Source organism: Drosophila rhopaloa, unplaced genomic scaffold (assembly GCF_018152115.1).
Source record: "Drosophila rhopaloa isolate 14029-0021.01 unplaced genomic scaffold, ASM1815211v1 contig_115, whole genome shotgun sequence".
Lineage (NCBI taxonomy): Eukaryota > Metazoa > Arthropoda > Insecta > Diptera > Drosophilidae > Drosophila > Drosophila rhopaloa.
Genome location: NW_025334990.1, coordinates 11263969 through 11280840, shown reverse-complemented (window position 1 = coordinate 11280840; position 16872 = coordinate 11263969). Strand labels below are relative to the sequence as shown.

Below are 16872 nucleotides of genomic sequence, written 5' to 3'. Positions count from 1 at the left end.
GCCGTAGAATTATTCTCGCCACTCTCCCGGCTTCGCCGATTCTATTCTGTTTTGATGTTTGTTTTCTCTCTTCGCTTTATGCATAATATCAACAGCTAAATTAAAAATAATGCCCGCTTGCCTCTTATATAAAAACCTCTGCGATAGTGTGGCACTTTTTGCCAGCGAGAATTCGCGTTGATTTTGTCCAGGAGAACGCACTTTATTTACACGCACTGTCGCAAAAACGTTAAGTGCCCTGGATTTCTACATACACAGTTGGTTGTATGTGTTAATACCGCTGCACTTTCAGTTCAAAAATCCCAAGGATTGGTCTTTAACGCATCCGAAGTACACGACCGTCCGTTGCCAACTGCTCTCGGTTGGGATTTAAAAAAAGATATTCTGAGCACTGCACGCGAGCGTTTTCGAATAAGTTTTCGAAATATGTTTGCGAGACAGATGTGGGAATATATTGGGAAAGAGTGTGAAATAGAGAAGGAGACTGAGAGCGTTCGTTCCGTTGCACAAGATGAAAGCCAAAATAGAGTAGGGCCAGCACCAGTGGCCTTAACAGTGCTTAACCCTCGGTTTGCCCTTCTAGGGAAACTTAAAAAAAGGTTTAGTTATTCATCAAGATACATAGACAAACATCTAAGCTATTGAAGGTTGAGTATAAATAAGTAAAAAGATAAATGAGTAAATATAGCTACTCAGTTTTTGTTTTACAAAACCTTCAAAATTTGAACCTCTATTAGCAACCAAAAACAAATGTACTTTTCGATGCCAATTAAGTTTCTTAGTCTTCTAGTCATGTTTGGCAATTTTACATTTGACTGAATTTTTCTTTATTGTTAATAATGTTATCTTTTGATAGACACTAGCCATTTTATCAGTCTCGTTAAATATGGGATATAAATAACCAAATACATTTTTCAATAAGAAACAGCTAACAAATTATATATAAAAGATACTTTGCAAAGTTTCCCGTCCATTTGAATAAATAGTTGGCCCCCAACGGGTTAACATGGCCCTGCTAAAAGCCTCTCGAGTTAACAGCAGCATCTTCAGTTAACAGGGCACACGTATAGCATTCGCTCACGCACACAAACACCGTCGGCACCAATACAGCGGCGACAGCATGTACACACAGACATAACGTATACGCACCGTTTTCGTTGTATATGTAAGGCAACTCTAATTGGTCACTTCCGTTCCGGTTCCGTCGACGTTTCCTTGGCGCATGCGACTTCTGGCTTTCATATTTCGGATTTCAGCTCTAGAGGTTCAACTTCACCGCTGCGCTTGACACACACACAAAACTTTTCCGCACATAAGTGGCACTGTGTGTGAAACTGTGTGTGTGTGTGTCTCGGGGGTGTGTGTTGGTGTGATAAGAGATGCAGCCACTTGTCGCGGACTATAAAAGGCGCCGCTGGCCAGCAGCCATTTGCAAACGCTCGCATGTCACCGAAGGCGCAACAGCTCCGATTTTGAATTTCCCATCGGCCCTGAAAGTTGAACATTTTCCAAAAATCATACATATCCGCCAATGTATGTGAAGTGAAGTTCGGTTTTTGGCATTCGGCATTGGTTGTGTGGAGCTTTTTTCTAAGTTTTCTGGATATTTTTTAAAAGTGTCAAGGATTATTTAACAATGGATTGGTGCCACTTCATGATTTGAGCTTGGTATTAATTAGGTAAGTAAAGGATTCATATTTTAGAAAAATCTTAAAGCCTGAAGACTGTTTATTCTGCTTTAAAATAAAAATTTGTTCCTTAAAACGAAATACACATGTGAATTCTTCAAAAAAAATGTAAATGCAACCAATTTAAAGAGATATACAATGCAGTGCATATGAAGAAGCACAATGCAAATTAAGTTAGGCATATAATTTAAAATTAAAATAAATTCCAATACTAAAGAGACAGAAAAACATACCCTCAGCCTAAATTGTGAATTAAAATACAAATAGATATTTTATATTGATGTCTTGGTAGAAATTGTTTAGTGTTTATTGTAAGACAATATTTATATGTGTGCAATGATTTAAAATAGTTAAAATATCAGTACATTTCAACATTAGTGTTTTTAAATCGATATTATATTTTAAAGTATAGTGTTTTTATTCCAATTCTATTACGGTTGAGATCTGACCAGCCCAGATTTATTGAAAAATCAAAAACTTTATGAATTCAAGAAACTAAGCATTTATCGTACAATATTTTTATTTGCAGAATCACAATCATTAAAAAATACTCAAGGTATGGGTTCTCTTCAAAATTAGTTTGTTGCACTTATAAGTGCTAGAAAAAAACAAATTGGTCTTAGCTAAAACAAAAATGCATTACCTACATTTCGATTTGAAAACTGTTAAGGTCTGACCAGCAAATATAGCTATCTGTTCTATTCATCAAAAACTTGATGAATTCTAGCTGCTCATAAATAAAACCAGAGCAGCTCAGAGCACTTTAAACACTCAATCTGGATTCGCTTAATTGATCACAACTCTGGGCAATTAAAGTCAGCGGGGAGGAATTAAGTAGATCAGATTAATTGTTTGACGTGTTTGTGGTTTCATTACACGCAAAGATTCCCGAGAGTTCAGAGTACATACATATATAGACAGATATATGAGCCTGTTCTGTGGTGTGGATGGTCAAGTGTTTGCTGGCCAGTGTGTTTGAACATGCCACCTGTCGTATGCGTAATGTGCCAACGAGCTCTTCAAGGGCTGGGTGAGCACATGTCGTTGCCAAACAGGTTTCAAGTGCCCAGAACACACTCATTGAAGTCCATGGATTGCTGAAGAGTTGGGGTTTGGGATTGGGATTGGGGGACTTAAATGGTTCGAGCGGGTTGATATTTCTGACATTTCTGCAAAAACTTACCCATTGAAGTGCTCTGATTTCTGAATTTCACAGATTTCAAAGTGCGGCGGCGGGAACTCTACGTTTTGGGTCAAGGACACGACGGGTTATATAGTCGCAGATGTCACCAACCGGACATATATCCAAATCAAAGACGCCCACGCCACACGATAACGATAACAATAGCATAAGCGACGAGCGCGAAACATGGAGCGGCAAAGTGGATTTTTTATTATCGGTTATTGGATTCGCCGTCGATTTAGCAAACGTCTGGAGATTTCCCTATTTGTGCTACAAAAATGGCGGTGGTAAGTCAATATATTCTACGCTTAAATGCACAAATAAATGTTAATTATTTCATTAAAAATGCTGAACACAATATACATTTTTGCGGTTTGAAATTATGGCAAATTCGATTGGTGCTAAAAATATAAAAATATCTGAATATGTAAAGGTTTTTTGCATTTGAACATAAATTGTTGTGTTTACATCCAATGTACACAAAAGGGAATTTATTTTTAGATACAATTGGAACCAGTAAATTATAATATTTATACAAATTTAAAAGTGAAACTTATTTGGGCATTGATTTTCCTTATTAAACAAAAATATACACACTAAAAGGAGCCTAACTTTAAAAGGGATTTAATCATAATGTAAATACATTTTCCATCTAAAAATGTATTAAAAATTTAAGACCAAATTCAATAACCTGATTGACCAATGTAAGTGATTTTTTCTCCGTGTGAGCTGGCCAATTAGGGAATAAAGACATTTCGTGAATCGCTTCGGCTGAGTGAAAATAATTTATATGGCATTACACATCATTGGGCTCGCCACGGAACCCGTCGCTTTCCGCCTTCTGCATTTCCCTTTCGGCCTTGTTAACACTTTGTCAAAGTGGTGCGAAGTGCTGTCCGGGGGGGGCGGGGCAGCTTCCTTTGTCAAATTGCAGGGTTTCCCCCGCTGGAAGAGCGGCAAAGGACATACAGTCGAACACTTACTTCGCTTCCTGATCCTCGTCGACGACGCCATCATTCAAAACAATTCCAAAAGTTAAGTGCTTCTGTATGACAACTAAATCTGGCAGTCATAATCGCATTTGGCCTGCTTACCCTCATTCACTCTTTTTCACCCCATTTCAGGGCAATATGTCAGCCTGCTTATGTGGAGTTCTCTAGGCTTTTGTTGCTGGAGCACTTTCCACCATCGCATTGTGGGAAATTCATGTGCGAAACATGTCTTCATCACCCCCCCATTTTCCCCTGATTGCGGCACTTTCCCGCTGATGCGTTGTGAATGGATGTGGCTCACAGGCCCTTCGATATAGTTATTACTATTTTATGAGTTTCTTTTTTTTTTTCTCTCCTCCAACACGCTCCTGCTGCCTTTAAAATCATAATAATAAATTGTTATATTTATACGCTTCATTGCGTTCAATCAGTGGCTCCGGCTCCAGCTTAAGTTCCACTTTATGTCCGTTGCCAGGGCCACCAACTCGCTCAGGTTGCGATTATTACCACAGCTTAGTCGGTATTATTTATTCTGTTTCCCATTTTCTTGCTGCCTGCAAGTCGCAAGTGGAAGCTTTGGTGGCAGCAACAGGCTGGGCCATCCACATTGTCCTGGATTATGGCTAAAACCCAAGGAGCAGGCCCTTGAATCAGTCTTAGATCGCGTATACGTACCGCAAGTGTTTGCACATAAGTTAAATATGCATTTTATTTTTGTATTCAAGCTGGTTATAGGTTTTTAACAATTTGGACATCTGATAAAATATTACAAAAATTAAATTGAGTTGAAAATTCAGAATTAAATTATAGTTTAATTTTAAAAGTCTTAACTTTCAACACTTATTTAATATAAGATCAATCTGCTATTCAGACCATAACTAGTTCGAAATGTCCATCCAAAAATGTCCAAGTTTAGAGCGAATTATGGCCTGGGAATCGAATTAGAGACACATATTTCCACAGTGTCCCTGACGAGCTGCTGGAAAATGGGGGAAATGCACTTGAAGCAACGGAAATTATGGCTTCAACAACAGCGACGGGCGTCATAGATGCCTTGTCTTTATTTTAGACGGTTTTGTTTTACACTTCCAACATTTTCAACATAATTGACAGAAGGAAGCACCGGAGCTGCCATATCCTTTGTAGCTACCTACATATATAGTAAAATGCCCCTGCATATAGAATATGTATGTATGTAATGGCCGTCGTCGACTTTGTCGGCCACTTTGCCTGCTAATAGACATAATCAAATCATCAAAACATCATCCCCTGCCACTCGACAAAGTATCGATGGCACTCTACCAATTGTCAGGCCAAAAAGGGGGTGTAACGTTGACTTGGGTTTTCCGGAGGTGACGGAGATGACTGCAGGAGACAGCCGAGCTTCGCTTTCCCCCGCTTTTCACCCAGCTTTTCCCCCGCTCTTCCCCCGCCTTTCTCCCGGCAGGCTGCTGTTAATGTTTTTAAAATGTCCTTAGAGTGGCACTTGTAGAACAATTTGATTTTGTGTACCATCGAACATACATAAAAGTCGGGTGTCTATGTAGGAAATATGTGTGTAATTATGTTTGTCGACAGGAGCAGAGCGAACAATGCAGAGATTGTGACACGGGTCAGTCTTAATATGCGACGGTTATGCAATCATTATCATGAAAAAGTTAGTGACTGTTAATAGATAATGTATGGGGAGGGAAATGTAAATATGATTTGTTTTACGGTTTTACATGTAACTTAAATCAATTTTTATTTCTTTATTTAGGCCCTTCAGAATGTGTTTTAATGCTCTTTGAAATTGTTGTGGTTTATAATAATATAATAATATATATAATATAATAATATAATAATATATATATATATACAAGTAGTTTGTCAACCAAAGCCTAGTCAAAGATTTTATGAAATACAAACAAATTAAAACTTAATTTTAGTTTTCTACTTATAAAGTCACTAAGTGGTTATCTAGTCTTAAAAATATATGAGCTCTTATTCAAAAGAAAATATGTCTTAAAGCGGCATATAAAAACATTAAAATTATCCAAATCCAATTCCAGGCGCTTTTCTTGTGCCCTACGGCATTATGTTGGTGGTCGGTGGTATTCCTCTATTTTATATGGAATTGGCCCTGGGGCAGCACAATCGTAAGGGAGCCATCACTTGTTGGGGACGCCTAGTGCCACTCTTTAAAGGTAAGAATTTAAAAATATAAAATTAAATCCACAAGCTATTAAAATATTTTTCCAGGAATTGGCTATGCCGTGGTGCTGATAGCCTTCTATGTGGACTTCTACTATAATGTGATTATTGCCTGGTCGTTGCGTTTCTTTTTTGCATCCTTCACCAACTCATTGCCTTGGACGTCATGCAATAATGTTTGGAACACACCAAATTGTAGACCGGTAAGCGAAGTTTTAACTAAGTACTATACCCAATCGTATAACTAAATCTCTTTTATCAGTTCGAGAGCCAAAATATTTCCCGTGTTCCTGTGATAGGCAATTACAGTGACTACTATGTCCTGGGAAATCAAACCCTGCTCTACAATGAGTCTTATGTAAATGGTTCAATAACTAGTTTGGAGACGCCTTCGAGTGGCCACATGGAGGGCTTTCAGTCCGCTGCCTCAGAGTATTTTAAGTGCGTAGGATTTGTATTTTCCCTTCTAAATATACTTCTAATATATTTATATCCATATATAGCCGCTACATTCTGGAGCTAAACCAGAGCGAGGGGATCCACGATTTGGGCGCCATTAAATGGGACATGGCGCTGTGCCTTTTGATTGTCTATTTAATCTGTTATTTCTCTCTGTGGAAGGGCATCAGCACTTCGGGCAAGGTTGTGTGGTTTACGGCCCTCTTCCCCTATGCGGTGCTATTGATTCTACTGATCAGGGGTCTCACACTGCCTGGATCTTTTCTGGGCATTCAGTATTATCTTACGCCCAACTTCAGTGCCATCTATAAGGCTGAGGTGTGGGTGGATGCTGCCACCCAGGTGTTTTTCTCCTTGGGTCCAGGATTCGGAGTGCTCTTAGCCTATGCATCCTATAATAAATACCACAATAATGTTTACAAGTAGGTTTTATGATGGGTCAAAGATTGGCAATGTGTTAAATTTCTTATTTATTTACAGAGATGCCTTGTTAACCAGTTTCATCAATTCGGCTACCAGTTTTATAGCTGGCTTTGTGATATTCTCCGTGCTGGGTTACATGGCCCACACTTTGGGTGTGAGGATTGAGGATGTGGCCACTGAAGGACCTGGTCTGGTTTTTGTGGTCTATCCAGCTGCCATCGCCACCATGCCGGCCAGCACTTTCTGGGCTCTCATATTCTTTATGATGCTGCTTACCTTGGGTTTGGATAGTTCGGTAAGTGTCCTTTATACATCTTATTTTGTATAAACTTCAAATTTACATTCACTTTAGTTTGGTGGCTCTGAGGCTATTATAACCGCCTTGAGCGATGAGTTCCCGAAGATCAAGAGAAACCGGGAGCTGTTCGTTGCTGGCCTGTTTTCACTGTACTTTGTGGTTGGACTAGCCAGTTGCACCCAAGGTGGCTTCTACTTCTTCCACCTGCTGGATCGTTATGCCGCTGGATATTCGATTCTGGTGGCCGTGTTCTTCGAAGCCATTGCCGTTTCCTGGATCTATGGAACCAATCGGTTTAGCGAGGACATCAGGGATATGATTGGTTTTCCACCGGGGATGTACTGGCAGGTGTGCTGGCGTTTTGTGGCTCCGATTTTCCTACTCTTCATCACGGTGTACGGCTTGATTGGCTACGAACCATTGACCTATGGCGACTACGTGTACCCCAGATGGGCCAATGCACTGGGATGGTGTATAGCCGGTTCATCGGTGGTGATGATTCCGGCGATAGCGATATTCAAACTACTTTCCACGCCGGGCAGCCTGCGACAGAGGCTCACCATATTGACCACACCCTGGCGGGATCAGCAGTCGATGGCAATGGTGCTGAACGGGGTCACCACTGAGGTCACCGTGGTGCGTTTAACCGATACGGAAACCGCCAAGGAACCCGTCGATGTCTGAGTTCGACCAATGGCTCGTTTTCAAATTTACTACGTTTAGATTTGGAAATTTACCAACAACTCACGTTCACGTACTTGTGGCATTGCAGGAAAGTTAGTGTTTTTTGTTTTGACATTAGGAGCAGGTCTGGTCAGGATCGGCCATTTTCGCAAACAACGTACTTAGGTTTCGGCACCGAAAGTGAAAACCAGCAAGCGGGAGCAGCTTCAAACCATTAGTCCTAAGTTAAGATTAGCTTGTAGTTCGTATGGTTAATGCCAGATATAGCATACACATAAATACATACAATGCTGTGTAGATAATACCAAATCCGAAAGTACGATACACTCGTCAGTTAATCCACCTGAATCCTCGAAAAGAAAGTTTGCATATGCCAATGGAATTAAAGACACGATCGTGGCTCAAATCGGGCATAGAATCTGTACATACACAAGCAAAGATGATGTAAAAGCTTTAAACACGTTATAGGACATCTCATGGAACTGAAGCAAAAGCTGCCACAGTTGAACAACAAAATCCCCTCAAACAGCCATGAGGGGATTTTGTCATATGCAAAGGTTTGTTCTAGACTAATATTCCCCCCGTCCACGCAACTACGATTGTTTGTTTAAAACAGCCATTTTAAGCAATCAATTGGGAGTTATGAAACATTCCCAATTCAAAAATCGTTTCTGTATATAGGTTTTTGATATTTTACAATTGATTTAAGGGTTTTTTTCACACTGAAGCAGAACTAACAGCCATGAGTTCTGTTTCAATTTGTTGAAATAAATTATTATACTTTTAGTTACGGAAAATGGAGTGTGTTTTTATTACTTTGTTGGGGTTGGGTCAATGTATTATTTTCACATACACGGTAATAGATCATTAAGTTATTGGCTCTCATACAGCAATTTATTAGTTAACTAAACGAAGTCCTTTGAGAAATCTTCCTGTAGAAACTTTCCGAAAATTTAAAACATTAAATCAAAGACATGATTAGATTCTTGATTAGATATTCGGGGTTTTTATTCCAATTTGTTTGCTTTTGTTTTCTTGTACAATAATTTCAATTAGTAACGTATAAAAGTAAGGAGAGAACCGTAACCAAACCAAATGAAATGGTTTCCATATCGATGACTTGTATCAAGTAGCGCAGTTCCAGATAAATATTGAACTCTCTCACAGAATCGCAGCTTTTGAGTAGTATTCTTAGTTCGGGGTACATATGGCATATACGATATATTTGTATGTCGTGTACTTCATACAGCACTATGTAAGCTTTGCATTAAAAATATATATGTTATGTGTGATTAGTTCGGATGAGGGAGGTCTAACTCCCTGGTAATTGATACTCGTATAACATGTTGCGGTGTATGCAGATTACGTATGTTGGTCGGGTTTGGGTTAAGGTTGCGATTAGGGTGCATCTAGTTTGGTTTGTGTGAGTGAGCTGTATGCAAATATTGTTACTTCGGTTATGGTATACTTTTCTGGTGCTATAGAGCGGATTCTAACCCAATTGAGCTAAGCATATGTACAGTAAATACTTTTGATTCTGATCTTTCTGCTGTGGTATACGGTCTATATATATATTTGTTCATAGCTTTAGAGATATTCTGTTCATGCGGTTACGACTTTTTGCGGGTGAAGGGAGTCTTGCGAATGCGCCAACTTGATATTTGTGTGTTTACATATGTTATGTGGTTTCTTGTGCTCGTCGATGATTCGCTAACTAAGTCGTTAATATGTAGATGTATGTTGTGCAATAACGCCTAAAATCAATACATACAATGCAATATGCATAAGCAACAAATACAATCTTGCCACTGAAAGACACTTTCTGAATTGACAAATGACCTAAGTGAGTGTCTGATGGAATCACTTAACTGGCTCTGGTTAAATGTATAACAGTTATAAAATCTAGTTCATATTACGTCTGTGCATTGAGATTTGTTCGGTGGATGTTATATATATATATTTTTATAAGGTATATATCTATTATGACAATCAGCTATTACTTCGGTAGAAAATAACAGTTAATCCGACCTTAAAGCATTCGTTTTTTTGTTTTTCGAAAATTAAATTTTCATTAGAGCGCACACAAAACATGTTTTATATTTCGATTAATTTTTTTCGTTAAACTTTCGGAGAAATATTTCTAGAGGATACAGCACGGAATAAAGCCTTTGAGGCCCCTCATTTATAATCCTTTCGGTTCATAGCAAAAGCGACAAGTTTCTGACCTATGTGGTTTCATCTTTCCGTTAGTAAGGTAAGTAATTTAACTATAAAGGCTACATTGGGAAACAATCGATTATAAACAATACAAATTTGTTGTCAATTATTAAGTACCAAGTCTACGTAATAGGAAAAATGCCTAAAGTAATTGCCTTATGTATGCTTAAAATTTACTGTAATGCACCAAGAGATTTCACTTTCAGTTTTGTCAGCGCTATAAATATATCCATATCAGTATCCAATTACAATCATTCAGATCAACATACATATATACGCGTACTTGTTTATAATAAGTACAAGCAGACATCATGTTTGAGATACCTAGTCCAACATTCATATTCGAATTATTTGCTATGCACTTTACGAATATTATATATATCATTTCAGAGTGAGTCCGGAAATCCTTGTCCTTATTTTGATTTATTTAGGTCTGCTGGATTGAGCTCAAAAATGCTGGATCCACAGAGGCCACTTTTGCCGTGAGAAACGCGTGCATGCAAAATAGCAGACTTTGCAGGACCTGACATTCCAGTTCCTGGAGGAAAATTAATATAATAATTGGTAGTATTAGTAAGTAATCATATTATTGTGCTTAAACCTTTTAAGGTCCGTTTTCTGATCTCTATTTTATGCTTAAAACAGCTTATAAACTGCAAAATCCCTCACGATTTCTAAAATTTATAAACTGTTTGCAGCAGAAATGAACTATAGCTTGAGTTTGTTGATAATGTATAAAAATATGCTATGATATGTATTAATTTGTAGTGAAACCTACCTTTGTTTCGATTGCACGACTATCGTGATCCTGAAAATGCAACTTCAGCTTGGATTTTCCATCATCACTGGAGCCTCTTAGCTGGGAGAATTTATACTGCCAGACTATGGCAGAATCGGCTCCTTCAGTTAGTGAAAATCCAGCTTGCCAGTCTAAAGTAAGTCCACCACTCTTTCCATGATGCGAAACAGCAAAGGTTTTTCGCTAAGGAAAAGTTAAATTTATTGCAATTGCAGTAATAATTAACAAATTAAACTTACCCCCAACTTAATGACACTGGTTACAATGGCGGCATTCCAGCTATTTTCGATCCTTAAAAGCTCCTGTCGCGTTTCCACGCTCAAATAGCGGGGTTCATGGCCCGAACTTTGTAGCAAAAAACAATGCTGACGACTATCCACAGTCTCAGATTCCTTGACAATTCGGAACATGGTCTGGTAGACCTTGTAGACCACCAAAGCCTTGCTGATGCCAGTCACATTTAACTAATAATTAAACAAAATAATAAATCAGTTATATACTATCACAATTATTAGTGAGTGGATGACTTACTGGTGGCGTTTCGAATAGCATAACTTCAGTGCCTTTGAGTAGTAGAAATCTGGGCTTGTAGCTCTGCCACGATATATTGTTGTTTATGACACCCTCATTTACCCAACCCATATATTCGATGCGTTCGCCCACAGCAAAGTTCCTATTATATAGCTTCATCTGCTCGGTAAAATAAATTATTTAGTAAGCAAAAATCTAGTCATTTAGGTACTATTTTACCTGTAAATGCGTTAGGCCCACCACATTATCTGTGATCAGTTTTAGCCATTGACTAAGTATGGCTAGTTCATCGCAGTGTATAACACCAGTTGTAATTCCATTCAGACCACGTACTTCAAAGGCGTTCTGGCGCAGCTTGTCGGTGCCATAAATATATCTCGTCACATAGGCCATCATTAGAGGTACTGTGATATAAAATATTATAGATATTGGATTGATTATAATTATAATAGAACTAGAAAAGGTTTACAATGAATGGTAGGTAGCAACAGAGAAAAAGACTGGGATGGAAAGTTTTATAAAGAGTACAAATTATAGAACATAAATCCGTATTTCCATGATCTTTATCCAAATATAAAATTCTATCGATATTTGTTTATATATTTTGTTAAGTACTTTAAAATTCACTCATTGGGAATTTGAGAACACGTTATGCTCAGCCTGATTTTTAATTTGGTAGTTTTTAGCAAATTAATTATAGGTTTATTTTTTATTTTACTAATAATTCACCTGCCACCACATCGGTCCATCGTTTTTCGGGCTCCGAGCAAATGGACATGGGGCGACTACAGCTGCGACTGATGGTTCCACTATTCACGGAGGACTTGTAGCCCTCGTCTGCCTTCAGTTCGGCACAAGTGGCATCGTTATCGGAGTCGGGCGTGTCCTTGGTTACTAATAATGTTGAAAAGGATTTAATAAGGTTTAATTACTAGTTACTAATGTGAAAGTTACTCCCACTACTCACATTGCTTCTGAAGGAAAGGCGTGGCAGCGCGATAGTGCTTCACCGTGAGTACTACAATATCTCCGGCATTTCTTAAAATATTGACAGCATCGTCGTGGGGACATGCCGTGATGTATTCTCCATTAACCTTGATGATGGCATCGCCCACAAAAAGCTGGCCCGTAATGTCCGCCGCTTGATCTTTATAGATGCGCGATATCAAGATGGGTAATTTGTGCTCGGCTCCACCTTTTATGCTCAGTCCTAAACCGCCTTGTTTTTGGCGCGTAATTTGAACCATACGCTCCTGAAAGGAAAGTTCTTTTAAATCCAAACAAGTAACATATATTATATACCAAATCTAACCTTCGATTCCATGGGCGGTCCATTGGGATGACAACTACTGGGGGTAACTACTTCCAGCTTTTGCAGCGAAAGTAATTCCATTGTAAGATTAAGTCTCAGGGGTTCTGGTCTGCTCTTGCCATCGCTCACATGGACCATGCCAGTTCGCACCTGTAGAACATAAATGAACTTGTAGTGATCCATATTAATAAACATAGATTTGGGGGTACCTTCAGGTTTTGATCGAGTTTTTCTTCTATTGGCGTGGCCATGGTGTCAGAGAGCTTCATAATTCCTAAAATCATTTAGAGAAGAGGGATTTTAAATGTGATTTATGAACTTAAACAGGAATGGTGTCAGATGGCTTTTATGTTTATACGCAATATGGGACTTAAAAATGATTTGTTACCCTTTAGAGAAAATGTGAAATAAAATAATAATACAGTAATCAAACAGCCCTGGAGATTTAAAAGTAATAATTCTAAGTACTTGAGTGCCATGAAACCCCCTTATTTCCTTTTTAAAACACTTCATCAATTATGTAAAAGATTACAGTCGGATGTCAATATTTTTAGAACTTTAGATTTGTTGGCTGGATTGATTTCCAGGAATAATAAATTCACTGCGAAAGGTCTACAAAAGGTTGAACTGTTGCCTGACTTGTGGCAATAATGGCACGACTACCCTTGTTAACTGATCCGCTGGCCGTCAATCAAGTTGGCCCAGACGAACGGGCCAATTCTGAGAACTTTCCGCCGTTTTTTGTTAGCATAATCGTGGCCATGGCAATGGACTGTGAAACAATTGCAATCAAATCGGGAAGCCGGCTCCAGTGGCCTTTATCGATTGCCATTTTACACGTAACAGACACCAAGTAAAACAAAGCAACGCAATTGCAATCATCGCATATTGAATTACATTTACCCACTGGGCCACTAGATGAGCCGATAGTTCAAGGTGAACTGTGCAATTGCCTTAATTTAATTACACATGCAATTAGAAACAATTAAGCGCAATCAGTCAGCGGCGAAATGTAATAGAATGCATCTAGTTTGAAGCGATCCATGGCAATACCTATGCCAAGTGCGTGTTCTGGGAAAGGCATGCGTCGGCATATGTTTTCCATTAAAGTGGAAAATAAATATGCTACCGGAAAACTAGATATGAGTGAAAACACATTGAAGTGTGCCCCATCTGCAGAGGTTGTTGTTATTGCTGGTGGTGCTGAGTGCCGAAGTGTGGCCGCAACTGTTCGTCAGGAATGGGAAGCCAGAATAAGTATTTCGGATAACCACTTGTGCTCCATAAATAGGTGTTTCGCTTGGGGGGTTGATAGTTTCCTTTTGGGGGAAAGGGGCGCGATTTGAGCGCCAAATATGTGCATATGGTGCCAGCCGCAATGCCATCTGAGATTGAGAAATTTGAATGGCGAGGGGAAACACTTTCACTTTATTCGATTACTGCGAACTGCTTCATGGTTAAAATAAATTTTAATGAAAAATGTAATAGATTTTTTTATGGTAAGACGAATAACTTAAGAAAACAATTGGGATAAGGGTATTTTGAAAAAGTAATAGGATTAATAAAAACCGAAAATATAAAAAAAATGTAAATAAAACATGGATAAAATGTGGTTAATTATATTATAATTAAATATATAAAAATATGGAACAGTTTAGAAATGTTATAAAAGATAATTATTTAAATAAAATTATTATTACTATTCTTTCAATTATACCAATCGAATACCCTCTTATTATATGTATAAAAAAATATATATTTTAAAATAGTTTTACTATATTGCAAATAAGTTTAAATTGTTTTTAGTAAATCGTTTTGTTTCTACAAACAATTCGCATACGTTAATAAGATATTTAACATCTGCTTTATGGAACATTTTCTTTCCAAGAATTTCTCTGAGTGCAATAACAGTCAAGTAGACGTTCCATTAATTTCCCTGAATCCTTGGCATTCCGAGTGTCGTAGCGACGAACTGGTGGTCAGGCCACCGACCTAGGGGAACACGCATACGCTCCGTTGTCCCGGGTTACCTTTGATTATGGCTATATTATTACGTGTGCACGCTGCGCTGCCCTTTCGCCTGCGTGCTCCAGAGCCATAAAACCGTAAAGCTGGGCCCAGAGAAACGGAGTTTGGGGATGTGACGAAGTGGAGGTCCTGAGCTTCAAACCAAACAAGCCAACATGTTCGCCATGAGGGCTTTGGCAATCAGCTGTGCTTCGGAAAAAGAGCAGCCCTTTCGGCCTGTTTGCCTGAAGTTACAGCGATTGAACTTTTTTTTTTTGCAGCTCTGCCAGAAAAGTAAAACAAACACACGCACACCCTCGCATAACCGATACTTTTTGCCCGAGGCCTAAAGCGTTGATTATTAATTTATGTGTGTTTGCTAAACAACTCCACCGCACCCACAATATCGGCATGGGGATTACCTCCTTGTATTGACAGATGTACTTATGCTCCTTCACACATATATGTGTACTTTGTGTGTAGCTGCGACCCGTTTTCGCGTTTTCAATTGGGTCACATTTTCACATCTTCGATTTTCTGGAATGAGGGGCTTGAACCCGCGATTTGGCCAAAATCACCACTCACAAAAGTATGCTAACTTTCCGTTCTGTTTGTCACACTTTTGTCCACTTCAGGACAAATGTATATATATAAACTGGATGGCTGTACACCCAGCGTGGAGCTGGTCCTTCGGCGGTCCAGAGCACAACGTTCCCAGAGCCTGAGCGCGAGCGAACTGAGAAGTTCCGTTATAAACACATCGCCAGCGGACGGAGCGGTACGCTCTCAGCAGCGCAGCTTTGTGCAGCCTGCTAGGCCATATGTTTCGGGTCGTAGAGTTGCCCCGATTTCAGGCTTTAGCCGGCTCTTCAACTCTCAAAGTTATCCACCACAGCTTTGGAGAACTTTCTTGTAGAGAAAGCTATTCATCTCACTGACTTCTAGATGGCGCCATCAAAAAGGGGGGATGATTTCTTATGGTTCTCACAACAGACGTATACTTGATGTGTGGCGCTAAATTACTGTAGAATGTTTGTAAAATTACGTATAACAGAAATTTAAAGATATTGCATTATTTCAATAGATAAATATTAGGACGCTTCAATTTGAAAAACAATTTATAGAAATAATAAACAACAATACTTAATATTAATATTTATTATTGTAGAAATATAGGTATATCAACATCGACCTTCCGTGACTTTGAATTTCCGGTTTCGAAGTCCCAAAGACAGTGGTTTCACTAATACATTGTTAATTTGCAAGTCGGAAAACAAAATAAAACAATTATATGTTTTTTGACAAATTTTTTAAAAATAATGTTTTATAAAAATGTCTCAACACTACACTTTGTGGTTTCCAAGGAGTTCAGTCTATCAAATAGAAAGGATATGGATCATTAGGCGTGAAATAAATAATTTAGCCGAAAAGAATCTCATAAATTTCAAGAAATGGATGCCGAAATTGAATAATTCCCAGGAGGAGCACATTCAGCACAGGAATCTGTTGCTCCACCTGCAAATAATATGCCTTAAGGTGTCCATATTGAGTCCTATATTCCCGAGTTGTTCGAAGTGCTCGTTAAATGTTAATTAGAACGCTGAATCAGCGGCGTTAGCTCATTAAAAGTTTTGCGCGCCCATTTTTGTTGTGATTGTTAACCAGAATAGGGCCAGGGCAACATTTGTGTATTTGTTTTTGGCCCGACCCTTCGCTTGGCTCAATGATAAGCCCTCGAATAAGTGGCATTCGAACACAATGGTCGGAGGCAAAGTTAATTAATGTATTAGCCCAGGTGAAGCCCAGTGGCTCACACTTTGGCAGGTCAGCAGGTAACCTAGCTAATTCTTAAAACTCTCAGCCTAGCGAATATCCTTACATTTGCATTCGTCCTTCAGGTTAACTAAATGTATTCTAATACATTCAATACCATTTAGATATTACTATGCAAATGTTGGGCCAAGGATTGCCTCTGGATATCTCAAGGATACATACGCACAAAGACAAAGTGAATTGCATATTTTCATATAGATATTTTAAGAATAAGCTGCAAAATAGTTATTTTTGAAAATAATTGTTACATGGT

The 16872-nt window shown here is 38.7% G+C and overlaps 2 protein-coding genes across 3 annotated transcripts; one reads left to right on the top strand and one right to left on the bottom strand.

Annotated features, from left to right (window-relative positions):
* The first annotated feature begins 1451 nt into the window (after window positions 1-1451).
* On the top strand, window positions 1452-8698 carry LOC108046247 (sodium-dependent dopamine transporter). Its single transcript, XM_017125853.1, has 8 exons — window positions 1452-1679; window positions 2905-3158; window positions 5915-6049; window positions 6105-6259; window positions 6319-6497; window positions 6560-6937; window positions 6996-7233; window positions 7291-8698. Exons 2-8 carry the CDS (start codon window positions 2972-2974, stop codon window positions 7918-7920), a joined length of 1902 nt encoding a protein of 633 aa, XP_016981342.1. The 5' UTR covers window positions 1452-1679; window positions 2905-2971; the 3' UTR covers window positions 7921-8698.
* A 200-nt stretch (window positions 8699-8898) lies between these two features.
* On the bottom strand, window positions 8899-15522 carry LOC108046246 (gamma-1-syntrophin). 2 transcript variants are annotated; one of them, XM_017125852.1, is made up of 10 exons: window positions 15209-15522; window positions 12989-13053; window positions 12780-12929; window positions 12435-12720; window positions 12197-12361; window positions 11687-11871; window positions 11468-11626; window positions 11176-11400; window positions 10916-11119; window positions 8899-10675 (listed from the first exon to the last, which is right to left on the bottom strand). In XM_017125852.1, the coding sequence occupies exons 2-10, from the start codon at window positions 13046-13048 to the stop codon at window positions 10565-10567; spliced, it is 1545 nt and encodes a 514-aa protein (XP_016981341.1). In that variant the 5' UTR covers window positions 13049-13053; window positions 15209-15522; the 3' UTR covers window positions 8899-10564. The 2 variants fall into 2 exon arrangements, with proteins under 2 accessions (XP_016981341.1, XP_016981340.1); XM_017125851.1 differs by lacking the exon at window positions 15209-15522 and having other exon boundaries at window positions 12989-13063.
* Between the last annotated feature and the right edge of the window lie 1350 nt (window positions 15523-16872).